Here is a 27,821-nt window from a genome sequence, read left to right on the forward strand (position 1 = left end):
TTCAGGTTATTGACCAGGTCCTGCCGTGTAGTTCTGGGCTGATCCCTCACCTTCCTTATGATCATTGATGCCGCACGAGGTGAGATCTTGCATGGAGCCCCAGACCGAGGGTGATTGACCGTCATCTTGAACTTCTTCCATTTTCTAATAATTGCGCCAACAGTTGTTGCCTTCTCACCAAGCTGCTTGCCTATTGTCCTGTAGCCCATCCCAGCCTTGTGTAGGTCTACATTTTTATCCCTGATGTCCTTCCACAGCTCTCTGGTCTTGGCCATTGTGGAGAGGTTGGAGTCTGTTTGATTGAGGTTGTGGACAAGTGTCTTTTATACAGGTAACGAGTTCAAACAGGTGCAGTTAATACAGGTAATGAGTGGAGAACAGGAGGGCTTCTTAAAGAAAAACTAACAGGTCTGTGAGAGCCGGAATTCTTACTGGTTGGTAGGTGATCAGATACTTATGTCATGCAATAAAATGCAAATTAATTACTTAAAAATCATACAATGTGTACAATGTGTTTTCTGGATTTTTGTTTTAGATTCCGTCTCTCACAGTTGAAGTGTACATATGATAAAAAATTACAGACCTCTACATGCTTTGTAAGTAGGAAAACCTGCAAAATCGGCAGTGTATCAAATACTTGTTCTCCCCACTGTATATATATATATATATATATATATATATATTTGTGCGTACAGTACCAGTCATAAGTTTGGACACACCTACTCATTCCAGGGTTTCATAACACATATGGAATCATGTAGCAACCAAAAAAGGGTTAACAAATCAAAATATATTTTATATTCTTCAAAGTAGCCACCCTTTGCCTTGACGACAGCTTTGCACACTTTTGGCATTCTCTCAACCAGCTTCACCTGGACTGCTTTTCCAACAGTCTTGGAGGAGTTCCCACATATGCTGAGCACTCGTTGGCTGCTTTTCCTTCACTCTGCGGTCTAACTCATCCCAAACCATCTCAATTGGGTTGAGGTCGGGTGATTGTGGAGGCCAGGTCATCTGATGCAGCACTCCATCACTCTCCTTCTTGGTCAAATAGACCTCACACAGCCTGAAGGTGTGTTGGGTCATTGTCCTGTTGAAAAACCAATGATAGTCCCACTAAGCGCAAACCAGATGGGATGGTGGATCGCTGCAGAATGCTGTGGTAGCCATGCTAGTTAAGTGTGCCTTTAATTCTAAATAAATCACTGAGTGTCACCAGCAAAGCATTACACATCCTCCTCCATGCTTCACGGTGGAAACCACACATACGGAGATCATCCGTTCACCTACTCTGCATCTCACAAGGAACATTGTAAAGAACAAAGAACAAAAATCTCAAATTTGGACTCAACAGACCAAAAAGACAGATTTCCACTTGTCTAATGTCCATTGCTCATGTTTCTTTGTCTAAGCAAGTCTCTTCTTATTATTGGTGTCCTTTAGTAGTGGTTTCTTTGCAGAAATTTGACCACGAAGGCCTGAATCACGCAGTCTCCTCTGAACAGTTGATGTTGAGATGTGTCTGCTACTTGAACTCTTTGAAGCATTTATTTGGGCTGCAATCTGAGGTGCAGTTAACTTTGATGAACTCATTCTCTGCAGCAGAGGTAACTCTGGGTCTTCCTTTCCTGTGGCAGTCCTCATGAGAGCCAGTTTCATCATAGCGCTTGATGGTTTTTGCAACTGCACTTGAAGAAACTTTCAAAGTTCTTAACATTTTCCGCATTGACTGACATTCATGTCTTAAAGTAATGATGGACTGTCATTTCTCTTTGCTTATTTGAGCTGTTCTTGCCTTAAAATTGACCTGGTCTTTTACCAAATAGGATTATCTTCTGTATACCAGCCCTACCTTGTCACAACACAACTGATTGGCTGAAACGCATTAAGGATAGAAATTCCACAAATTAACTTTTAACAAGGCACACCTGTTAATTGATATGCATTCCAGGTGACTACCTCATGAAGCTGGTTGAGAGAATGCCAAGAGTGTGCAAAGCTGTCATCAAGGCTTTGAAGAATCTAAAATATAAATTATATTTTGATTTGTTCAACACTTTTTTGGTGTGTTGTTTCATAGTTTTGATGTCTTCACTATTCTTCTACAATGTAGAAAATAGTAAAAAGTTATTAAAAACCCTTGAATAATTAGGTGTGTCCAAACTTTTGACTGGTACTATATATCTATATATATATCGTTTTTTTCTAGCTTTAACAGGTTCAGAACTAGATTAGCAGAGTCTGGTGTTAGAGCAGGGCTGGAGCAAAAGCCTGCATTCTCAGTGGTTCTCCAGCAGGAGGAGCTGCACAGCTGGGATGGTTTATTTTGGTTCCTCTACTTACCACTAGAGGGCAGGGCACAGTCTGTATAGGACAGCTAAACTCCTCACATCACTTCAAGGCACAATATGTGAGATTACCATCCACCAGTAATGAAAAGTTCTGGGACGAAGTTTCCCCTGGGTACAGATCTAGGATCAGCTTCCGCTCCCCAATCCGAACCTTAACCATTAGTGGGAAAAATGCAAAACTGACCCAAGATATGCTTTAAAGGGCAACTACACCTAATGAAATAGCCTACCGTTTCTCATACCTTGTCATAACTAAAAAATGACCAATGTTCCATTGTTAGTAGTCTCTAAATGGGTAAGAAGCCATTTAAGACTATTGGGATGCATCTTAAATGTGAAACAATTTGTGGTGATTTCTATCTAATGCATGATACCGGCTCACAAGGATTGGAAATTGATATCACATAAACCATCGTCTGGAAGCAGAAATCTACACTCCATTATCAAAGTGGATCCTGTAGCTGTCACCAACATTCCATCTCATTTGTGGGATTATTTTGGGATCCAGGGGCCAGTTTATCAGAACATTTAATCCATATCAAAATGATCCTGTGTTGTATAAAATTCTGTTTCCCTAATCAGATTGTAAATTGTAAGGCAATGCCAAACCAAATCTCTTACAATAACCACACCAAATGTTACAATCAAGATCATGCTTATGTTAATGATCACATGACATATGAATATTGTCTTTCAGTTAGCATAAAGAGAGAACAGCCGACTGGGCACAGACGTCAGTTCGACGCCTATTCCACGAAGGTTCAACGTGATTCCGTTGAAATGACGTGAAGACAACGTTGATTCAACCAGTGTGTGCCCAGTGGGTGGAGACTAAATGAAATGTTCTGAAATACTGGTCCTTGTATGTCTGGAGTAGACCAAAGGAAGGTCATGGTAGAATACTTTGACTGTAGACAGTAAAACCAGGCAGAGAACACATCTTGATACCAGGTGTAAACAGCAGAACTTCTTCTGTAATAACGTTACTTGATTTTTACCGCATCAAACCGTGTTGAACTACAGCAATTTTGTTTTTATTGACACATTTTAGTTAGTTACTAGCCTAACGTTCTATCCGCTAGGCTACGTGCCACCCAGTGTCCTATGTTTGTTAGCAGCAAGTGGAGCTACAGCGCAGAGCCCTTGTTAGAAAAGTACGTCTTGAATGACCAAAATTGCTTCAATATCAAAACCGTTATGTCACACATTGGTTGTACAGTATGTAGTAATATACTTTCTCATGCTTTCTCTTGTGTCCTTGTCACCACTGTATATATTTCTTTATTAACTTAAACATATACTCCTCTCCCTCTTTTCACAGAATCTTTATACTGGCTGTTGTCACTCTTTTCCTTCTCCTCTTCTTTCCATCTCTCTCTCTCAGACTTTCGGACTCCTGCATGCCTTCTCTCTTTCTTCTTCCACATCAGACCCTTCTACCTCATCCTCTCAAGCTACCTCTCTATCGCTCTCTCTTTCTTTCCATCGCTTCCTCTCTATCTCGCTCTCTTTCTTTCCATCGTTCCCTCTCTCCCTCTCTCTCTCTTCCCTGCTCTCTCGTTCCTCGCTCACAGGCTACTTCTTCCAATCTCTACTATCTCATCTCCGGGTCCTCCTCCCTCTTGGCCTCCCCCTCGTTCCGCGCTCCTTGGGGGCGGCTCCGTCGGGGTGCAGGGCCTTCAGGGTCTTGGAGGCGGTGAGCGTCCAGTGCTCCAGCTCGTTGAAGATACGGTAGATCCAGAGCTTTAGCGCAAACGGGCTGCCGTTCACCGGACTATCTTTCTACTCGGGGAGGGACAGACATAAACAGAGAAGGGGAGAGGAAGAGAGAGAGATGTGTTAGGACATTGTTTCCCAATCTGTTCCCCGGAGATCCCGAGGGTTGTATATTTTAGTTCTAGCACTAGCACTAGCACACCCGATTCAACTGTTGGACTAACTAACGCCTGGTCAACCCCGGGATGTGCCCCATAAATAGATTAGGAAACACTGCACTAGAACATACAGTGGGGTCTGAAATTATTGACACCCTTGATAAAGATGAATAAACACGACTGTATAAAATAAATCATTCAAATAATTGAAATACTGAGCTATATTATAACCTAAAAAAACCCCGGGGAAAATACATTATTTTATAATAATACAATTGCTCAGAGAAAGAGATTTTGTTTCACAAGTAATATTTTTCCTCCAATGAGGAATGATCTTAGACAAGAGGGCAAGATGGCGCCGACAGACATGGCAGCTCTGCTTCTAGCTCCTAAGCAACTTTGCAGTATCATTGTTTTTTGTGTGTGTTATTTATTACATTATCAGCCCAGAATGTTTTTTTGTGTTATTACATACAGACGGAAATATTTTTTGGATATCTGCGCTGTCACGTTCCTGACCTGTTTTCCTTTGTTTTGTATTCATTTTAGTTGGTCAGGGCGTGAGTTGGGTGGGTTTGTCTATGTTTGTATTTCTATGTGGGGTTTTGTGTTCGGCCTGGTATGATTCTCAATTAGAGACAGGTGTGTATTGTTTGTCTCTAATTGAGAGTCATACAAAGGCAGCCAGGGTTTCACTGGTGTTTTGTGGGTGTTTGTTCCTGTGTCCTCACAGGACAGTTGAAGGTTAGTCACATTTGTTGTTTTGTAGTTTTATAGTGTATTGTTTTGCTGTTTTCCATTAAAAGATGGCTTATTTCCCTCAATCCGCATCTTGGTCCTATCCATGTTCCTTCTCGTCTAAGGGGGAGAACAACAATGACTGCCTTTACAGAAACACCCACCACAACAGGACCAAGCGGATTGAGGAGAGAGAAAAGGAACTACAGCAATGGGGAAAAGAGGAATGGACTTGGGAGGAGATTCTGGACGGAGAAGGACCCTGGGCACAGCCAGTGGAGTGTCGCCGCCCCAAAGCGGAGCTGGAGGCAGCGAAAGCGGAGAGGCGGCATTATGAGGCGCTTGCAAGGCAGAGTGGCTGGAAACCCGAGAGGCTCACCCAAAAATTTCTTGGGGGGGGGCTAAAGGGGAGTGTGTCGAAGCCGGGTTGGATACCTGAGCCAACTCCCCGGGCTTGCCGTGGAGTAAGAGGGCGTCGTACTGGTCAGACACCGTGTTATGCGGTGAAGCGCATGGTGTCCCAGTACGCGTGCTTAGCCCAGTGCGGGCTATTCCACCTTGCCGCACTGGGAGGGCTAGGTTGGGCATCGAGCCGGATGCCATGAAGCCGACCCAACGTATCTGGCCTCCAGTACGTCTCCTCGGGCCGGCGTACATGGCACCAGCCTTACAGGTGGTGTCCCCGGTTCGCCTGCATAGCCCAGTGCGGGCTATTCCACCTCGCCGCACTGGCAGGGCTACGGGGTCCATTCAACCTGGTAAGGTTGGGGAGGCTCGGTGCTCAAGAGCACGTGTCCTCCTTCACGGTCCGGTATATCCGGCGCCACCTTCCCACCCCAGCTCAGTACCACCAGTGCCTACACCACGCACCAGGCTTCCAGTGCATCTCCAGAGCCCTGTTCCTCTTCCACGTACTCTCCCTATGGTGCGTGTCTCCAGCCCGGTGCCTCCAGTTCTGGCACCACGCACCAAGCCTCCTGTGCGTCTCCAGAGCCCTGGACGCACTGTTCCTTCTCCCCGCACTCGCCCTGAGGTGCGTGCCCTCAGCCCGGTACCTCCAGTTCCGGTACCACGCACCAGGCCTAGAGTGCGCCACGAGAGTCCAGTGTGCCCTGTTCCTGTTCCCCGCACTCGCCCTGAGGTGCGTGCCCTCAGCCCGGTACCTCCAGTTCCGGTACCACGCACCAGGCCTATAGTGCGTCTCAGCCGGCCAGAGTCTGCCGTCTGCCCAGCGGTGCCTGAACGGCCCGTCTGCCCAGCGCCGTCTGAGCCATCTGTCTGCCCAGCGCCGTCTGAGCCATCTGTCTGCCCAGCGCCGTCTGAGCCATCTGTCTGCCCAGCGCCATCTGAGTCAGCCGTCTGCCACGAGCCAGTAGAGCCGCCCGTCTGTCCCGAGCCAGTAGAGCCGTCCGTCAGTCAGGAGCCGCTAGAGCCGTCCGTCAGTCAGGAGCTGCCAGAGACGCCCGCCAGTCAGGAGCTGCCAGAGACGCCCGCCAGTCAGGAGATGCCAGAGACGCCCGCCAGTCAGGAGCTGCCAGAGACGCCCGCCAGTCAGGAGCTGCCCTACAGTTCGGAGCTGCCCTACAGTCCGGAGCTGCCCTACAGTCCGGAGCTGCCCTACAGTCCGGAGCTGCCCTACAGTCCGGAGCTGCCACTCAGCCCGGACCTGCCGGAGTCCCTCAGCCAGGACCTGCCGCCCCTTATCCCGGTGTTGCCCCTTGTCCCGGTGCTGCCCCTTGTCCCGGTGCTGCCCCTTGTCCCGGTGCTGCCCCTTGTCCCGGTGCTGCCCCTTGTCCCGGTGCTGCCCCTTGTCCCGGTGCTGCCCCTTGTCCCGGTGCTGCCCCTTGTCCCGGTGCTGCCCCTTGTCCCGGTGCTGCCCCTTGTCCCGGTGCTGCCCCTTGTCCCGGTGCTGGTCGCTCATTTAGGTGGTGTTAGTGGGAGGGTGGTCATTGGGAGGGGGATAAAGAAGCGGGGATTGATTATGGTGGGGTGGGGACCACGACCAGCGCCAGAGCCGCCACCGTGGACAGACGCCCACCCAGACCCTCCCCTAGACTTTGTGCTGGTGCGCCCGGAGTTCGCACCTTAAGGGGGGGGTTCTGTCACGTTCCTGACCTGTTTTCCTTTGTTTTGTATTCATTTTAGTTGGTCAGGGCGTGAGTTGGGTGGGTTTGTCTATGTTTGTATTTCTATGTGGGGTTTTGTGTTCGGCCTGGTATGATTCTCAATTAGAGACAGGTGTGTATTGTTTGTCTCTAATTGAGAGTCATACAAAGGCAGCCAGGGTTTCACTGGTGTTTTGTGGGTGTTTGTTCCTGTGTCCTCACAGGACAGTTGAAGGTTAGTCACATTTGTTGTTTTGTAGTTTTATAGTGTATTGTTTTGCTGTTTTCCATTAAAAGATGGCTTATTTCCCTCAATCCGCATCTTGGTCCTATCCATGCTCCTTCTCGTCTAAGGGGGAGAACAACAATGACTGCCTTTACATGCGCGGCGGTAACTCACCAGCATTACGACCAGGAATTCAACTTTCCAGAATTGGATCCTTTGTTAGTACTCCCCAGGGCAATTTAACTCATCCCAGAGGCTGCTCCAAGACGTCACCGGTGGAGAAGAGGTATTCGGAGTGGACTTCTAGTCTGACTCAGGAGGCATGCACAAGGCATGCACACCATCCACCGCTTCCGAGTATATTACTTGCTAATGTTCAGTCTCATGACAATAAAGTAGACGAGCTCAGGACGAGGATCTCCATCCAGAGAGACATCAGGGACAAGGGCAAGACAAGGGTAAGACATTTAAGCATGTTAACCCTCACAAGGCTGCAGGCCCAGACGCCATCCATAGACACGTCCTCAGAGCATGCGCAGACCAGCTGGCTGGAGTGTTTACGGACATATTCAATCTCTCCATATCCCAGTCTGCTGTCCCCATTTGCTTCAAGATGTCCACCATTGTTCCTGTACTCAAGAAAGCAAAGGTAACTGAACTAAATTACTATCGCCCCGTAGCACTCACTTCTATCATCATGAAGTGCTTTGAGAGGCTAGTTAAGGATCATATCACCTCTACCTTACCTGACAACCTAGACCCACTTAAATTTGCATACCACCCCAATAGATCTACAGTCAATGCAATCGCCATCGCACTGCACACTGCCCTATCCCATCTGGACAAGAAGAATACCTACGTCAGAATGCTGTTCATTGACTACAGCTCAGCCTGTAGTCAATAGTACCCTCCAAGCTCATCATTAAGCTCGGGGCCCTGGGTCTGAACCCCGCTCTGTGCAACTGGGTCCTGGACTTCCTGATGGGCCACCCCCAGGTGGTGAAGGTAGGAAACAACACCTCCACTTTGCTGATCCTCAACACAGGTGCCCCACAAGGGTGCGTGCTCAGCCCCCTCCTGTACTCCCTGTTCACCCATGACTGCGTGGCCAAGCACGCCTCCAGCTCAATCATCAAGTTTGCAGACGACACAACAGCAGTAGGCCTGATTACCAACAATGACGAGACAGCCTACAGGGAGGAGGTGAGGGCTCTGGTGGAGTGGTGCCAGGAAAATAACCTCTCCCTCAACGTCAACAAAACGAAGGAGCTGATCGTGGACTTCAGGAAACAGCAGAGGGAGCACACCCCTATCCACATCGACGGGACCGCAGTGGAGAAGGTACGGCAACTGCACCGCCTGCAACCGCAGGGCTCTCCAGAGGGTGGTGCGGTCTGCCCAACGCATCACCGGGGACACACTACCTGCCCTCCAGGACACCTACAGCACCCGATGTCACAGGAAGGCTAAAAGATCATCAAGAACATCAACCATCCGAGCCACAGCCTGTTCACCTTGCTATCATCCAGAAGGCGAGGTTAGTACAGGTGCATCAAAGCTGGGACCGAGAGACTGAAAAACAGCTTCTATCTCAAGCTCATCAGACTGTTAAATAGCCATCACTAGCCGGCTACCACCCGGTTACTCAACCCAGCACCTTAGAGGCTGCTGCCCTATATACATAGACATGAAATCACTGGCCACTTTAATAATGGAACACCAGTAAATTTAATAATGTTTACATACTGCTTTACTCATCTCATATGTATAGACTGTATTATATTCTACTGTATTTTAGTCAATGCTACTCCTACATTGCTCGTGCTAATATTTACACTACCATTCAAAGGTTTGGGGTCACTTAGAAATGTCCTTGTTTTTTAAAGAAAAGACAATTTTTTGTCCATTAAAATAACATCAAATAGATCAGAATTACAGTGTAGATATTGTTAATGTTGTAAATGACTATGGAAACGGCTGATTTTTTATGGAGTATCTACATAGGCGTACAGAGGCCCATCATCAGCAACCATCACTCCTGTGTTCCAATGGCACGTTGTGTTAGCTAATCCAAGTTCATCATTTTAAAAGGCAAGTTGATCATTAGAAAACCTTTTGCAATTATGTTACCACAGCTGGAAACTGTTGTCCTAATTAAAGAGACAATAAGACTGGCCTTCTTTAGATTAGTTGAGTATCTGAAGCATCAGAATTTGTGGGTTCGATTACAGGCTCAAAATGGCCAGAAACAAAGCACTTTCTTCTGAAACTCGGCAGTCTATTCTTGTTCTGAGAAATGAAGGCTATTCCATGCGAGAAATTGCCAAGAAACTGAAGATCTCGTACAACGCTGTGTACTACTCCCTTCACAGAAGAGTGCAAACTGGCTTTAATCAGAATAGAAAGAGGAGTGGGAGGCCCCGGTGCACAACTGAGCAAGAGGACAAGTACATTAGAGTGTCTAGTTTGAGAAACAGATGCCTCACAAGTCCTCAACTGGCAGCTTCATTAAATAGTACCCGCAAAACACCAGTCTTAACGTCAACAGTGAAGAGGCAACTCCGGGATGCTTGCCTTCTAGGCAGAGTTGCAAAGAAAAAGCCATATCTCAGACTGGCCAATAAAAAGAAAAGATTAAGATGGGCAAAATAACACATACACTGGATAGAGGAAGATTGGAAAAAAGTGTTATGGACATACAAATCTAAGTTTGAGGTGTTCAGATCACAAAGATGAACATTTGTGAGATGGTGGAGGCAATGTGATGGTCTGGGGGTGCTTTGGTGGTGGTAAAGTGGGAGATTTGTAAAGGGTAGAAGGGATCTTGAAGAAGGAAGGCTATCACTCCATTCTGCAACGCCATGTCATTCCCTATGGACGGCGCTTAATTTTAGCCAATTTCCTCCTACAACAGGACAATGACCCAAAGCACGGCTCCAAACTATGCAAGAACTATTTAGGGAAGAAGCAGTCAGCTGGTTTTCTGTCTATAATGCAGTGGCCAGCACAGTCACCGGATCTCGACCCTATTGAGCTGCTGTGGGAGCAGCTTGACCGTATGGTACGTAAGAAGTGCCCATCAAGCCAATCCAACTTGTGGGAGGTGCTTCAGGAAGCATGGGGTGAAATCTCTTCAGATTACCTCAATAAATTGACAACTAGAATGCCAAAGGTCTGCAAGGCTGTAATTGCTGCAAATGGAGGATTATTTGACCAAAGCAAAGTTTGAAGGACACAATTATTATTTCAATTAAAAATCCTTATTTATAACCTCGTCAACGTCTTGACTATATTTCCTATTCATTTTGCAACTCATTTCATGTATGTTTTCATGGAAAACAAGGAAATGTCTAATTGACCCCAAACATTTTAACGGTAGTGTATATATTTCTTAATTAATTCCATTCTTTTACTTTTAGGTTTCTGTGTATTGTTGTGAATTGTTAGATACCACTGCACTGTTGGACCTAGGAACACAAGCATTTTGCAACACCTGAAATAACATCTGCTAAAAATGTGTATGTGACCAATACAATTTGATTTGATTTGCGTTTCAAGTCCGGAGACTGAGATGGCCATTGCAAAATGTTGATTTTATGGCCAATTTAACAATTGGATTTTGATGTGTGCTTGGGATTATTGTCTTGCTGGAAGATCCACTTGTGGCCAAGTTCCAGCCTCCTGGCAGAGGCAACCAGGTTTTTGGCTCAAATATCTTGGTACTGGGTAAAGATCATGATGCTGTTGACCTTAACAAGTGCCCCAGGATCAGTGGAAGCAAAATAGCCCCATAACATCAAAGATCCACCACCATATTTTACAGTAGGTATGGGATTTTCTGCTCATACGTTCTCATTTCGATGCCAACCCCACCACTGGTGTGCGTGGCCAAAGAGCTCTATTTTCATGTCATCCAGCAAATGTCCAACAAATTGCCACTTGGATTGGAACCACTGCTTTGGCCAGATTACATGAAAATTAGGTATTTGGCCACGCACACCAGTGCTGCAAGTGGATCTTACAGCAAGACAATAACCCGAAGCACACATCAAAATCACTCGGTACCGCTACCCCCTTTATTTTGCCTCGTTATTGTTATTTTATTGTTACTCTTTCATTTTATTTTACTTTAGATTATTTAGTAAATATTTTCTTAACTCCTATTTTTCTTGAAACTGCATTGTTGGTTAAGGGCTTGTAAGTAAGCATTTCACGGTAAGGTCTATCTACAACTGTTGTATTCGGCGCATGTGACGAATAAAATGTGATTGGATTTGAAAATCCACAGAAATTGTTCAATGGCCGTAAAATTGGTCGTAATACTATGGCTGACCCTGTAAAACAACACATTTCACCCCACCTATCTGGTGTGACAATATAACAAATTCCTCTGTTACTGTGCCTCATCCACTCCAAACCCTCATATTGTTTCCAACAGAGCAACACGTGTGAAGTGCCTTTATAAATGCAGAAAGTTATGTCTCCGGACTTGAAACCCATTGAAAAGCTGTGGTTTGAATTGAAGGGGGCAGTCCCCAAGAGCAGACAAAGAATATCTAAGATCTGGAAGGATTCTGTATGGAGGAATAGTCTACGATCCCTCCCAATCGATAAGGTTAAGTCCTTTATCGTCATAAGGTGCGGTAATCAAACGTTTTGAAAAAGGGGTGTCAAGAATATTGAACCCTACCTTTTTAAAATAAAAAAAATGTCTCTTGTTACACTAAAACTATTCCTCTGAGCAATTGCATTAGTATAAAGTAATATAATTTCCCAATTTCTTTTAACATAATATATAGCTTAGTGTTTGAATGATTCATTTTATACAGCCATTATTTCTCATCTTTATTAAGGGTGTCAATAATTTCAGACCCCATTGTACATACAGTTGAAGTCGGAAATGTACATACACTTAGGTTGGAGTCATTAAAACTTATTTTTAAAACACTCCACAAATTTCTTGTTAACAAACTATAGTTTTGGCAAGTCGGTTAGGACATCTACTTCGTGCATGACACAAGTAATTTTTCCAACAATTATTTACAGACAGAATAATTCACATATAATTCACTGTATCACAATTCCAGTGGGTCAGAAGTTTACATACACTAAGTTGACTGTGCCTATAAACAGCTTGGAAAATTCCAGAAAAATTCAGTCATTGTTTTGGAAGCTTCTGATAGGCTAATTGACACAATTTGAGTCAATTGGAGGTGCACATGTGGATGTATTTCAAGGCCTACCTTCAACCTCAGTGCCTCTTTGCTTGACATCATGGGAAAATCAAAAGAAATCAGCCAAAAAATTTTAGACCTCCACAAGTCTCGTTCATGATTGGGAGCAATTTCCAAACGCCTGAAGGTACCACGTTCATCTGTACAAACAATAGTATGCAAGTATAAACACCATGGGACCACGCAGCCATCATATCACTCAGGAAGGAGACACGTTCTGTCTCCTAGAGATGAACGTACTTTGGTGTGAAAAGAGCAAATCAATCCCAGAACAACAGCAAAGGACCTTGTGAAGATGCTGGAGGAAACAGGTACAAAAGTATCTATATCCACAGTAAAACGAGTCCTATATCAACAAAACCTGAAAGGCCGCTCAGCAAGGAAAAAGCCACTGCTCCAAAACCGCCATAAAAAAAGCTACGGTTTGCAACTGCACATGGGGACAAAGACCGTACTTTTTGGAGAAATGTCCTCTGGTCTGATGAAACAAAAATTGAACTGTTTGGCCATAATGACCATCGTTATGTTTGGAGGAAAAAGGGGGTGGCTTGCAAGCCGAAGAACACCATCCCAACCGTGAAGCACAGGGGCGGTAGCATCATGTTGTAGGGGTGCTTTTCTGCAGGAGGGACTGGTGCACTTCACAAAATAGATGGCATCATGAGGAGGGAAAATGATGTGTATATATTGAAGCAACATCTCAAGACATCAGTCAGGAAGTTAAAGCTTGGTCGCAAATGGGTCTTCGAAATAGACAATGACCCCAAGCATACTTCCAAAGTTGTGGCAAAATGGCTTAACGTCTTTGGGCTGCAGGGGCAGTATTGAGTAACTTGGATGAAAGGTGCCCATTTCAAACGGCCTCGTACTCAATTCTTGCTCGTACAATATGCATATTATTATTACTATTGGATAGAAAACACTCTCATGTTTCTAAAACCGTTTGAATTATATCTGTGAGTAAAACAGAACTAATTTTGCAGCAAACTTTCTGTCAGAAAGTGAAAAATCTCAAATCGAGGCTCTGTTCCAGGGCCTACCTAATCTTTTGCTTGAAATCTATTAGTATACATGCACTTCATACGCCTTCCACTTGATGTCAATAGGCTGTGAGAGGTGAAATGGGGTCTCTAGCTCTTTCTATGGTCAAAAGAGAGCGCTTGGAATGACAGGACCCCAATTTCCTTTGTTCAGGAAGACGCGGAAAGGACTTCCGGATTGGCTTCTGAAAAGCTGTTCTAAAACCAAACAACGATTGTTCTGGACGAAGGACCCCTTGTACAACATTCTGATGGAAGATCATCAAAAGTAGGACCCATTTATGATGTTATTTCATATATCTGTCGAACATGTGTACTATTAGTTTGCGCCCAGATTTTGGGCGCTCTCTCGCCATAACGTAAGCTGCATGTCGTAATGAAGTTATTTTTAGAATTCTAACACGGCGATTGCATTAAGAACTAAGCTATCTTTAATTTGCTCTCCAACATGTATTTTTTAGTAAAGTCTATGAATAGTTATTTGATTAGAATAGGTGAGTGTCAGAAATATATTCGGACATTCTGGGAAATAGATGCTAAGTTTTCCCAATGTATAACCACGGATTTCAGCTCTAAATATGCACATTTTCGAACAAACCATATATGTATTGTGTAATATGATGTTATAGGACTGTCATCTGATGAAGTTTGAGAAGGTTAGTGAAAAAATTTATATCTTTTGATGGTTTATTCGATATCGCTAACGTGCCTAACGAATCAATGCTGTTGTGTGGTTGGCTATTGTAGTAAGCTAATATAATGCTATATTGTGTTTTCGCTATAAAACACTTAAAGAATCGGAAATATTGGCTGGATTCACAAGATGTTTGTCTTTAATTTGCTGTACACTATGTATTTTTCATAAATGTTTTATGATGAGTATTTAGGTATTTCAATTTGGTCTCTGTAATTGTTCTAGCTGCTTCGGTGCTATTTCCGATTGTAGCTGCAATGTAAAACTATGATTTATACCTCAAATATGCAACTTTTTCCAACAAAACATAGATTTATTGTATAACTTGTTATAAGACTGTCATCTGATGAAGTTGTTTCTTGGTTAGTTTGGTTGGTTCCTGGTTAGTGAGGTTGGTTTTGTGCAAGCTACCTGTGCTGTGAAAAATGTCTGTGCTTTTTTGTATTTGGTGGTGAGCTAACATAAATATACGTGGTGTTTTCGCTGTAAAACATTTTTAAAATCGGACATGTTGGCTGGATTCACAAGATGTGTATCTTTCATTTGCTGTATTGGACTTGTTAATGTGTGAAAGTTAAATATTTCTAAAAAATATATTTTGAATTTCGCGCCCTGCACTTGGACGGGCTGTTGTCATAAGTGTATCGACACCGGGCTGCAGCCATAACAGGTTAAGAACACAACAAAGTCAAGGTAATGGAGTGGCCATCACAAAGCCCTGACCTCAATCCCATAGAAAATGTGTGGGCAGAACTGAAAAAGCGTGTGCGAGCAAGGAGGCCTACAAACTTGACTCAGTCATACCACCTGTTAGGAGGATTGGGCCAAAATTCACCCAACTTCTTGTGGGAAGCTTGTGGAAGGCTACACAAAATGGTTGACCAAAGTTAAACAATTTAAAGGCAATGCTACCTAATACTAATTGAGTGTATGTAAACTTCTGACCCACTGGGAATGTGATGAAATAAATAAAAGCTGCATTTAACGATTCTCTCTATTATTATTCTGTCATTTCACATTCTTAAAATAAAGTGGCGATCCTAACTGACCTAAGACTGAGAATTTTTACTAAGATGAAATGTCAGGATATGTGAAAAACTGAGTTTAAATCTATTTGGCTAAGGTGTATGTAAACTTCCGACTTCAAATGTATACAGTACATATAAACAACTGGTTTGACCTATTCGTATATAAATAACTATTAACAAACTATGATTCCTAAACAAAATAATATAATCAGTTTGTTTAAACTGAAAAGGTATGATATGATCCTTACATAAACACTTTATAAGCATATCATAAGTTCTTAATAAGAAAAGCCTAATTTCTTCCTCTCCTCCTTGAACTCATCAGTGATCTGAAATATTAGGGATATCTGAAAGCAAAATGTTTCCACCAGTCTTATCTGTCTTCTATACGTGGCCCTGGTTTACACTAAAAAGGGAAATGAACCTTGCTCTGCAACCAAGGTGCATGAATTGAGGAGCAAACTGAAGGGAAGAGGAAATTCAGCAATTCTCTTGGAAGACAGTGCCAGTAGATAAAATGCTTTGTTATTGTTAAAACCAACATGTTTCATGTTGGCCTGTAGCCTTCATCAGGGTTTACACTACATTATGTTCACCACACCCGCCATGTCAGATCAAGGATGACTTCCAAGTAAGGAGGAAGGAGGTAGGATTTTATAGGTATTCAAGTACTGAAATGAGGCCTGCTGGGTTAACTGAGGGTTTCCAGTAGGTACTGTATCTTAACCTTCAACATTTGTGGGGGAAATTCAAAACTGACCCCAGATTAGTGTCTAGCGGCAACTTTACCATACACCAGTAATTCTGTACCTCACTATTCTTCGGATCAGGAGTGAAGGCTGCAGTTCCAGCTCCGTCCTCCAGGAGGAGCCGTGTGCTCGCTATCAGGTGCCCCAGCCGGTCCCTCACTGTTTTCTTCTGGCTTTCGTATTGGGCCCTGTCCCCGCCGTTTCCCACCCCCTCTTCCAGGCCAATGGCACGCTCCAGGAGGTTCCGGCACTGTAGCAGGGCGGAGTAGAGGCGCCACAACCTGTCATTCGGAGAGAGCTGGGAGGAGAGCAGTGGCACGGTCACCAGGCACTCCCCGCCGACGGTGAGTTCCTCGGCAAACGCCTCCTTTTTTCTCTGAAGTGGGGAGTGAGGAGGAGGGATGGAGAGAGTATGGAGGTGGAGAGGAAGAAGAGGGTGATGTCATGTAAAGAAAAAACACATTAGCGGTGTTTAAAAGTACATTTCCATGACAGTGAGTGGAGAAAAACAAATGTGGTTTTTTTCACAACGAAACTGTTACACTGCAAAGGAATCACCACAAGTGACCAAAGTCAGGCATAACACAACAATTAGCGCACAACCAAACTCAATATGCTAACGCACCTCAATGGCAGCACTGCTAATCCAGTTCTCTAAAAGAGACGAGGCATTGACAAAGGTTTACTGCTTAAGAAATGCCACCACTGTATTTTGTTCATAAAATATAAAGTACAAGTAAATATAAAGTACTAGTAATATGAATAAGTCACTCATTCCGAGTTAGTGTTTAAACCAAACTGCATGCGGAATGTTCAAGGAAGTACAAAAGAGCTGACCTACGAGACTGTGCAGTAAAGAGCAGGTTTGCCCATTTTCCGATGATAGTCTAGCAATTTTCCCTTGATGAGCAACAACTGGCAAATGTTTGAACCCTATTGCGGTTAGAACAACATCCGCCCTGGCCCCAATGGAACAGCGGGGGTTAGTGGTTCAAAGGGATGGCTGGTTCAACAACCAGAACCAACCTTCCCCAACTTCACTCCAGGGGGAAAAACAGGCAGGATGTGTGACATCACAGGTGACAAGTGCCGAGTGTGTGTGTGTGTGTGTGTGTGTGTGTGTGTGTGTGTGTGTGTGTGTGTGTGTGTGTGTGTGTGTGTGTGTGTGTGTGTGTGTGTGTGTGTGTGTGTGTGTGTGTGTGTGTGTGTGTGTGTGAGCGGGGTAGGAAGTTATTATATTCTATTGCATCTAGATCAGAGAATAGTGAGTGAGCTGGGATTCCATTGAGTACTTAACCCCCAGTCACGACATTATACCAAGGTGCTAACATTCTGACCACCGTGAAAATTATTCTGTGCCTGTGTGGTAGAATGATTACCGTGTAACATCGACAAGGCAGCCCTGCTTATGCAAGAGCGATGGTCAAGTAAATGGGTATATTGTTTTGTAATAGGCTACTAGACAGGGAGCAGTGGAGTGAGTTATGAACTTTGAGGGATAGGCCTATATTGTATAGATAGGCCTGTCTAGAGGGAGAGGCAAAGGTAAGGCAAACCGGAGACATCAAGCTCTTGATCTGACTGTCATGATCTATTTCAACACATTATTATGAGTAATGACTACGTGGTAATAGATAAGTTGAAAATCATCAGCAAAGTTGTGGGCTATATCTTGAGCGAATTTACGTAAACCGCATGTGTGTCACGCCCTGGCCTTAGTATTCTTTGTTTTCTTTATTATTTTAGTTAGGTCAGGGTGTGACATGGGGAATGTTTGTGTTTTGTTGGTTTTGGGTGTTTTTTATGGTAAAGGGGTTGTTGTGTAGTATATGGGTTTGTGTGGAGTTCAGGTGTCTAGCGTTGTCTATGTATGTTTAGTTGTCTAGGAGAGTCTATGGTTACCTGAATGAGTTCCCAATTAGAGACAGCTGATTTTGGTTGTCTCTGATTGGGAGCCTTATTTAGGGTAGCCATAGGCTCTCATTGGTTGTGGGTAATTGTCTATGTGATACGTTTGTAGCCAGTGTGTGCACATCGTTGTTTTAGCTTCACGATCGTTTTGTTTAGTGTTTAAGTGTTTTTGTTTCGTGTGCCTTCTTCGTTAAATAAAAGGAGATGGCTTATTTTCCAAGTGCTGCGTATTGGTCCGTCAATCCTCCACACGATCGTGACAGAATTACCCACCATAGGACCAAGCGGCATGGAAAGCGGCAACAGGACCTACCTACACAAGATTCATGGACATGGGAGGAGATACTGGATGGTAAGGGGCCGTTGGCTCAACCGGGAGAATATCGCCTTCCTCGTGAAGAGCTGGAGGCAGCTAAAGCCGAGAGGAGGCGATATGAGGAGGCAGCACGGAGACAAGGCTGGAAACCCGTGAGTACAACCCAAAAATTTCTTGGGGGGGGCCTTAAAGGGAGTGTGGCGAAGTCAGGTAGGAAACCTGCGCCTACTCCCTGTACTTACCGTGGAGAGCGGGAGTACGGGCAGACACCGTGTTACGCAGTAGAGCGCACGGTGTCTCCTGTACGCGTGCATAGCCCGCTTCGGTACATTTCAGCTCCACGTATCGGCCGGGCTAGACTGAGCGTTGAGCCGTATGTCATGAAGCCGGCCCAACGCATCTGGTCACCAGTGCGTCTCCTCGGGCCGGCGTACATGGCACCAGCCTTACGCATGGTGTCCCCGGTTCGCCTACATAGGCCGGTGCGGGTTATTCCACCTCCCCGCACTGGTCAGGCGACGGGGAGCATACAACCAGGTAAGGTTGGGCAGGCTCGGCGTTCAAGGGAGCCAGTACGCCTGCACGGTCCGGTATTTCCGGCGCCACCTCCCCGCCCCAACCCAGTACCACCAGTGCCTCCTCCACGCACTAGCTATATGGTGCGTGTCTCCAGCCCTTTACCACCAGTGTCTAAACCACGCACCAAGCCTCCTGTGTGTCCCCAGAGTCCTGTACGTCCTGTTGCTGCTCCCCGCACTAGCCCTGAGATGCGTGTCCCCAGCCCGGTGCCACCAGTCCCGGCACCACGCACCAGGCCTACAGTGCGCCTCAGCCGGCAGGAGTCTGCCGTCTGCACAGCGATGACTGAACTGCCCGTCTGCCAAGCGCCATCTGAGCCATCCGTCTCCCCAGCGCCATCTGAGCCATCCGTCTCCCCAGCGCCATCTGAGCCATCCGTCTGCAATGAGCCTGCAAAGCCGCCCGTCTGCCATGAGCCTGCAAAGCCGCCCGTCTGCCATGAGCCTACTGAGCCGTCCGCCAGACAGGAGCCGCTAGAGCCGCCAGCCAGACAGGAGCCGCTAGAGCCGTCCGTCAGACAGGATCTGCCAGAGCCGCCAACCAGACAGGATCTGCCAGAGCCGCCAACCAGACAGGATCTGCCAGAGCCGCCAACCAGACAGGATCTGCCAGATCAGTCAGCCAGCCATGAGCAGCCAGATCCGTCAGCCAGCCATGAGCAGCCAGATCCGTCAGCCAGCCATGAGCAGCCAGATCCGTCAGCCAGCCATGAGCAGCCAGATCCGTCAGCTAGCCATGAGCAGCCAGATCCGTCAGCTAGTCATGAGCAGCCAGATCCGTCAGCCAGCCATGAGCAGCCAGATCCGTCAGCCAGCCATGAGCAGCCAGATCCGTCAGCCAGCCATGAGCAGCCAGATCCGTCAGCTAGCCATGAGCAGCCAGATCCGTCAGCTAGCCATGAGCAGCCAGATCCGTCAGCTAGCCATGAGCAGCCAGATCCGTCAGCTAGCCATGAGCAGCCAGATCCGTCAGCTAGCCATGAGCAGCCAGATCCGTCAGCCAGCCATGAGCAGCCAGATCCGTCAGCTAGCCATGGGCCGTCCCTCAGTCCGGAGCTGCAGTCCCTCAGTCCGGAGCTGCAGTCCCTCAGTCCGGAGCTGCCATTCCTCAGTCCGGAGCTGCCATTCCTCAGTCCGGAGCTGCCATTCCTCAGTCCGGAGCTGCCCCTTACCCTGGTGCTGCCCCTTACCCTGGTGCTGCCCCTTACCCTGGTGCTGCCCCTTACCCTGGTGCTGCCCCTTACCCTGGTGCTGCCCCTTACCCTGGTGCTGCCCCTTACCCTGGTGCTGCCCCTTACCCTGGTGCTGCCCCTTACCCTGGTACTGCCCCTTACCCTGGTACTGCCCCTTAGTCCGGAACTGCCCCTTAATGCAGTGTGGTTAATGTGGAGGGGGGTCATCTGGAGGAAGCTAAGGAGGCGGTTAGGGACTGTGGTGACGTGGGGACCACGACCAGAGCCGGAGCCGCCACCATGGATGGAAGCCCACCCAGACCCTCCCCTAGACTGTGTAATGGTGCGCCCGGAGTTCGCACCTTAAGGGGGGGGTTATGTCACGCCCTGGCCTTAGTATTTTTTGTTTTCTTTATTATTTTAGTTAGGTCAGGGTGTGACATGGGGAATGTTTGTGTTTTGTTGGTTTTGGGTGTTTTTTATGGTAAAGGGGTTGTTGTGTAGTATATGGGTTTGTGTGGAGTTCAGGTGTCTAGCGTTGTCTATGTATGTTTAGTTGTCTAGGAGAGTCTATGGTTACCTGAATGAGTTCCCAATTAGAGACAGCTGATTTTGGTTGTCTCTGATTGGGAGCCTTATTTAGGGTAGCCATAGGCTCTCATTGGTTGTGGGTAATTGTCTATGTGATACGTTTGTAGCCAGTGTGTGCACATCGTTGTTTTAGCTTCACGATCGTTTTGTTTAGTGTTTAAGTGTTTTTGTTTCGTGTGCCTTCTTCGTTAAATAAAAGGAGATGGCTTATTTTCCAAGTGCTGCGTATTGGTCCGTCAATCCTCCACACGATCGTGACAATGTGTGTATTATGTTGAGTCATCTACCTCAACCAAGATTATTATAGTTTTGTGTTTTTATATTCGTTTCTATTCATAGTAGATTCAAGATTTGTGTTTTAAATTCAGTTGAGTTGTGTTTTTACATAAACCTTACTTGTTTCATTAAAACATGTATATTTTGTTTTAGTGTTAGGGACAGAAAGAAGCCTATGTGTGGGAGGCTAGGAGACATGCATGTGTTGAGTGTTTTTTGGGGATGTAACTTCTTGCAACTGTGGGGAAGTAATGCACAAGGTGTCACACCCTGATCTGTTTCACCTGTCTTTGTGATTGTCTCCACCCACCTCCATGTGTCTCCTGTTTTCCCCATTGTATTTATCCCTGTGTTTCCTGTCTCTCTGTGCCAGTTCGTCTCGTTTTGCCAAGTTAACCAGCATTTCTCCTAGCTCCTATTTTTCCCGGTCTCTGTTGTTTCCTAGCCCTCCTGGTTTTGACCCTCGCCTGTCCGGACGCCGTATCCGCCTGCCTGACCACTCTGCCTGTTCTGTCCTCGAGCCTGCCTATCGCCTGGTACTGTTTGGACTTTGGCCTGGTTTATGAACTCTCTCCTGTCCCCGACCTGCTTTTTGCCTACCCCTTTTGGTATAATAAATATTGGAGCTCAACCATCTGCCTCCTGTGTCTGAAATTTGGTCTTGCCCTGTGCCCGTCCGTATATAAGGGGCAATTCCATGGTAAAGGAATGATGCTTTGACTCAGATTTTTCTCTTTAAAATATATGCCCAACAAAACATTGATTTCAAAGTTTAACAAACCATACGAATCTACACACAAGGACTAGTTTGAACAATTTACAAAGAATTTCACAAAAACACATTTACTGGAATAACCGTGCAGATGCAAAGTTTGGTAGCAGAATTACAATAAAATCTCCCTCAGTTGTTTAACAACATTTTCCAAAAACTCTGTTTAATATTAGGAGATAGTGAACTACAGGGAAATGAGACCCGAGCACGCCCCCATTCTCATTGACAGGGCTGTAGTGGAGCAGGTTGAGAGGATCAAGTTCCTTGGTGTCCACATCACCAACGAACTGTCATGGTCCAAACACACCAAGACAGTCGTGAAGAGGGCACGCCAATGCCTATTCCCCCTCAGGAGACTGAAAAGACTTGGCATGGGTCCTCAGATCCTCAAAGTTATACAGCTGCACCATCGAGAGCATCCTGACTGGTTGCATCACCGCTTGGTATGGCAACTGCTCGGCCTCCGACCGCAAGGCACTACAGAGGGTAGTGCATACGGCCCAGTACATCACTGTACAAGTACAAGCAAGTACAAGCACCCAGTAAAAGCTGCCTGCTGTCCAGGACCTCTATACCATGCGATGTCAAAGAAAGGCCCTCCCCCCATTTTTACGCTGCTGATACTCTCTGTTTATTATCTATGAATAGTCACCTACATGTACATATTACCTACATGTACATATTACATAAATTACCTCAACTAACTTGTGCCACCGCACATTGACTCTGTACCGGTACCCCCTGTATATAAACTTGTTTATTTAAAAAAGATATATATATTACGCCCCCAAACAAGACCAATCATAGAAGTCTATGTCACAGTACAGCATAGCAGATCACAGTAGATTGGTCTATTTCTAATACCTTTTGTAAGATGTTAGACGCTGTTTATTAAGACCCGTTTTCCAGCTATTTGACCAGAAATCAAAGCCTTTGCTTATTCCTAATTCTTAGGTTGGAAAATGTATATATGCCTTAATTAAAAATATATATACTCTTGGCTTTCATTTGACACCCGATTTGACATGCTCCTATGAACTTTACATGTTGGTGCTCATGGGTCCGTTAAGATGGATATGCCCTAAGGTGATGGGTCAGGTCATAGGTTAGGTTAGGTTTAAAGGTAGACTCAGCGAGATAACATAGATGCACGAAGTAAACAGCAAAATATTTTTGCAACAACCAGAAGCACTGAAGAGTGAGGCGAAACATCTCTGCTGTTTTGGTCCCGTAGCTACCACGTTGTAGCAGCGTACCTGTGCCAATACACAGATACTATGTGTGACTGTGTATGAGCATAGTCTTGCATCATGCTCATCTCAATGGACACGTTTGAGCGGATTCTTTTTGTCAAGTTGGTGACAGTCGTTGGTCACCGCCTTTCAAATTGTGTTGCATTCTGAGGTCAAAAAATTGTTTGACTTGAGCCTACCTGTCGACTGCATAAACTTTACAAAAATCATGTGATCAAAAGGCATGAAGTTTTGACTGCAATCGACTGCAAATTGGATGCAGTCTATCACAGTGCCATCCGTTTTGTCACCAAAGCCCCATATACTACCCACCACTGCGACCTGTACGCTCTCGTTGGCTGGCCCTCGCTTCACACTCGTCGCCAAACCCACTGGCTCCAGGTCATCTACAAGACCCTGCTAGGTAAAGTCCCCCCTTATCTCAGCTCGCTGGTCACCATAGCAACGCCCACCCGTAGCACGCGCTCCAGCAGGTATATCTCTCTGGTCACCCCCAAAACCAATTCTTCCTTTGGCCGCCTCTCCTTCCAGTTCTCTGCTACCAATGACTGGAACGAACTACAAAAATCTCTGAAACTGGAAACACTTATCTCCCTCACTAGCTTTAAGCACCAGCTTTCAGAGCAGCTCATAGATTACTGCACCTGTACATAGCCCATCTATAATTTAGCCCAAACAACTACCTCTTTACTTACTGTATTTATTTATTTTGCTCCTTTGCACCCCATTATTTCTATCTCTACTTTGCACCTTCTTCCACTGCAAACCAACCATTCCAGTGTTTTTTTTTTTACTTGCTATATTGTATTTTTTTCGCCTCCATGGCCTATTTATTGCCTTTACATCCCTTATCTCACCTCACTTGCTCATATTGTATATAGACTTATTTTTCACTGTATTATTGACTGTATGTTTGTTTTACTCCATGTGTAACTATGTGTTGTTGTATGTGTCGAACTGCTTTGCTTTATCTTGGCCAGGTCGCAATTGTAAATGAGAACGTGTTCTCAATTTGCCTACCTGGTTAAATAAAGGTGAAATAAATAACTAAAAATAAAATAAAAGTTGCTCTTCACCAACTTTGTCCTGTAGCCAATGACTGCACTGTGAAGGCTCTATTGTCAACCAATCATTAGGTGGTTTTTGTTTGACCCATGTGACCAAAAACAAGAACCAACTTGCTTTATGTGTACAGTGGATATTCAAAATCAATGGGATATTTGAGACTCTCTCTCACTAATTTATTGTACAATGTGTAAACACACAATATTATATTAGGATTTCAGTTTGTGTGATATGGGGGATAGATACATGTTTATTTCCTCCTTACGAAGAAAACCTTTTATAATCAATGGCAACACTGTCATGTTGATTTGAGCCTTGCTGTTGGAAAAATCACTTTAGTGTCCGACTTTCATTTGTCGCAGATGCACCTCTCCCAGACTTACTCCTCGACTTTCGTCTACTGTCGGGTGCTTTAGCCGTACAACTCAAAAACGCCTGATATGGTGTTGTTTGTGGCAATGTCATCTTGCTGAGTCTACCTTTCAATTATGAAGTCAATCTCAATGTGAACCGTCAGATTCAGAAGCTTGAAACTCCCATAAGAAAAACGTGAAAACCCGAAACGCAAGATGTAAAGTGTTGGTTCCATGTTTCATGAGTTGAAATAAATAGTTTTGTCACACAACACAATGCCACAATTTTGAGGGAGCGTGCAATTGGCATGCTGACTACAGGAATTTCCGCCAGAGTTGTTGTCAGAGAATTTAATGTTAATTTCTCTACCATAAGCCACCTCCAATGTAATTTTAGAGAACTTGGCAGTACGTCCAACATTTTTCAAATGGGTTTGTTAATTATTTTATTTCAGTTTACTAAATAATATTTTTTTATGATCAGTTAGTTTCACTTTCACAGTTTCACTATAACCTCAGCAGATACCTTATTGCCTAATATTTTGCAGGCTATTGGGAAAGGGGCAGTGACGGATTTAGGCTAAGGCGACATGGGCAGCCACCCAAGGCGGCATCTTGCCAGGGGCGGCATGGGGCGCCCGCACAAAATATATATATATTTTTCAAATAAAAATAATTACAAATATTTTTAAAATATGATTTTATATCGCTCCTTTGCACATTACATCAATGATATCATGTCACCGCGTGGGATTGTAGGTAAATTAACCTTGTCGGAGTGGACGCCCTGATTCTAGTTTGTGAGCTAGGCAGGCTACTGCCTGGGAAGGTCTCCCACTCAGAAGTACGAGAGGAGGAGGTGGCGGGTAAATCTATCAAATAGCGCACCTCTAACTTTGTACAGTACTAATGCAATTAGTAATGCAATTAGGTGTGCAATTTAGTTTGTGTTTCTTGTTTGAAGAGCAATAGTGTAATAATCATGTTCTCTTCTTTATAAGTGTGTTATTCTATTTGTGTATTTGTGTGATATAGGATTTGTGCAATTTAGTTATATGTGTGTGTATTTTGTTAGCAATACGGTAATGTTGTAATAATTAAAGTATCTTTTTTATTTGTATTTATATACTACAATTTGTTTCTATTTGTCTTTGTTACTTCTTTTTGATATTTATGAGTCTAATTATTGTATTTATTTTTTATATACTTTTAATGTTATGATTCTTTATTTGTGTTGTTCCGAATGACTGAATAAAAATAACAGCTGAATAAAAATAACAGAATGGTGATTTATTTGGGGGGAGGGGCGCTGAAGTGGGGGTTCGCCCAGGGAGCCATAACAGCTAGAACCGCCACTGGGGCGATGCCTAGTCAGTTGTACAACTGAATGCCTCTTCGGCATTTAACCAAAACCCTCTGAATAAGAGGTGCGGGGACTGACTTAATTGGCATCCGCGTCTTTGGCGCCCGGGGAACAGTGTGCCTTGCTCAGGGGCAAAATGACAGATTTTTACCTTGCCAGCTCGGAGATTTGATCCAGCAATCTTTCGTTATTGGCCCAACGCTCTCACCACTAGGCTGCCTGCCGGGGTGGAGATTGAAAAGCATTGTCTTATAATTAGTTGGCTGATAGATAAAGGCTACATTCCTAACCGCTCCCTTCCTCTCAGCAAAAGAGGAAGGGAGCTGAGTTTATGCAGGTTGAGATGTGTGCGTATGAGAGGGAGGATATACTGTATCTGGCTATTTGACGGAAAACCAAGAAGAATTTCATTATTCACACCCCGTCATTTACATAGTTCATTCATTGAGTGAGAACGCGATGCACATGGAAAAAACGTGCATGTCCGGACATCGACCTGTGCGCCAGAAACTCCCCACCTCTGTCATTCTTGTTAAATGGGGCGTGCATGAGTATTCACATATTCACCCCCCCTTATCTAGTTACATTCCTGGACCCCCACTCCTGGATCGGATGCCACACACACACACACACACACACACACACACACACACACACACACACACACACACACACACACACACACACACACACACACACACACACACACACACACACGCACACACCAATCCATCAATACATGTCCATTATCGCAATCCATGTGCATCAATACATTTCCATATCCCAATCTTCCATATCCCTTTCATAGGCTAGGCTACTGGCTACATAACATGTTTTGTCAAGCAACCAGTAGTAGCAACCAGTAGGCCTAATAACAGGTTAATAACTGCGAAGCAGAATGCAGCAGCATGCAATAGCCTGTCCAGACTTAACACTAGACGAAATACTTACATAAAGTTCCAATAAGAGAATGCATTCATGGTGCAACTCATCAGCAAGAGCAGCTGCCCTCGCAGTTCGGGATTGTTCCGAACCAGCCCCTCTTCTTGTACGTGTCCCTGCCATATTCAGTAGAGAAGCAACAGACAGGCACCGAATAGCAATAACGTTTTCTTTCCTTTTTTTTAACTTTCCCTTCTGTCTGCTAGTTTTCTTGTTTCATAGTGCTCAAATTTAGACAGCCATCAAGAAGCGCGTCTCCGCCCTTTCTCGGGCTTCAACCAAGCCAGTTAATTCAATACCTTTCTGTGTACGAATTCCTTCCCTTACTTCCACAACTTTACCCGTTGTGTTACTGTGTTGCGGGATTAAATATCCTTGTCTAGTGCCACACCTCCTCTTCCCCCGGTAGGCTTATGTCAGGCAGGCATGTGGAATTTAACGGGATAACTAAAGCGGAGGCGTAGGAATGGGAGGAGTCGCACGTTGGTAAGCTATTATTTATTCATGAAGAGTTTAAACGAATTAGCCTGACAGAATGACGAATCTATTCAACAAGACTAGTGACGCGTTGACGCGCTAGTCGGGACTAGGAAACTCGGAAATGTCAGACTTGCTAATTGGTTGTGGTTATACACGTCCCGCGAACAACCAGTTAGCAAGTCTGGCATTTCCGAGTTTCCTATTTCCGACAAGTACGTGAACGCGATATTTTTTTATTTTTTTTATTTAACCTTTATTTAACTAGGCATAGGCTACATCAGGGGAAAGTCCGTCACAGTTTACTGCCTACATTAATAACTCAGATGATTTGATGATCAAGTAGTCTTTATTATTAGACTATTGTGTGGCTCTATAGTTATTGCTTGTCAATAGACTGGAAAAGGGGTTTATAACCATGGCTCGCAAGATTTATCATAGGCTTAAAAAATAAAATTTCTGAACCGTTGAGTGCGCGTTTTTCTTTTCCCTTTCCCGGAACGTTCTATACTGCTGCCCGGACGGGATTAGTAACATTGTTGTCGATCGCGGGGGATAGAGGAAGCCTGTTATATCAATGCATTAGAGAAATAACGAGGGCTCAGAGTCTGTAAACATCTAGAATGCGTTCGCGTTAATAATAGACTACAGCGAGAAACAAACTAATAATTTTTGAAATTATAGATGATAAATAGTTTTTAATAATGTTAACA

General features: G+C 44.9%; 1 protein-coding gene across 1 annotated transcript; it reads right to left on the reverse strand.

The window, feature by feature from the left end:
• Positions 1 to 3,363: 3,363 nt before the first annotated feature.
• LOC129841273 (uncharacterized) lies at positions 3,364 to 27,099 on the reverse strand. Its single transcript, XM_055909467.1, has 3 exons — positions 26,641 to 27,099; positions 16,101 to 16,415; positions 3,364 to 4,133 (listed from the first exon to the last, which is right to left on the reverse strand). Exons 1-3 carry the CDS (start codon positions 26,752 to 26,754, stop codon positions 3,951 to 3,953), a joined length of 612 nt encoding a protein of 203 aa, XP_055765442.1. The 5' UTR covers positions 26,755 to 27,099; the 3' UTR covers positions 3,364 to 3,950.
• Positions 27,100 to 27,821: the final 722 nt, after the last annotated feature.

This window comes from Salvelinus fontinalis, chromosome 42 (assembly GCF_029448725.1).
Source record: "Salvelinus fontinalis isolate EN_2023a chromosome 42, ASM2944872v1, whole genome shotgun sequence".
Lineage (NCBI taxonomy): Eukaryota > Metazoa > Chordata > Actinopteri > Salmoniformes > Salmonidae > Salvelinus > Salvelinus fontinalis.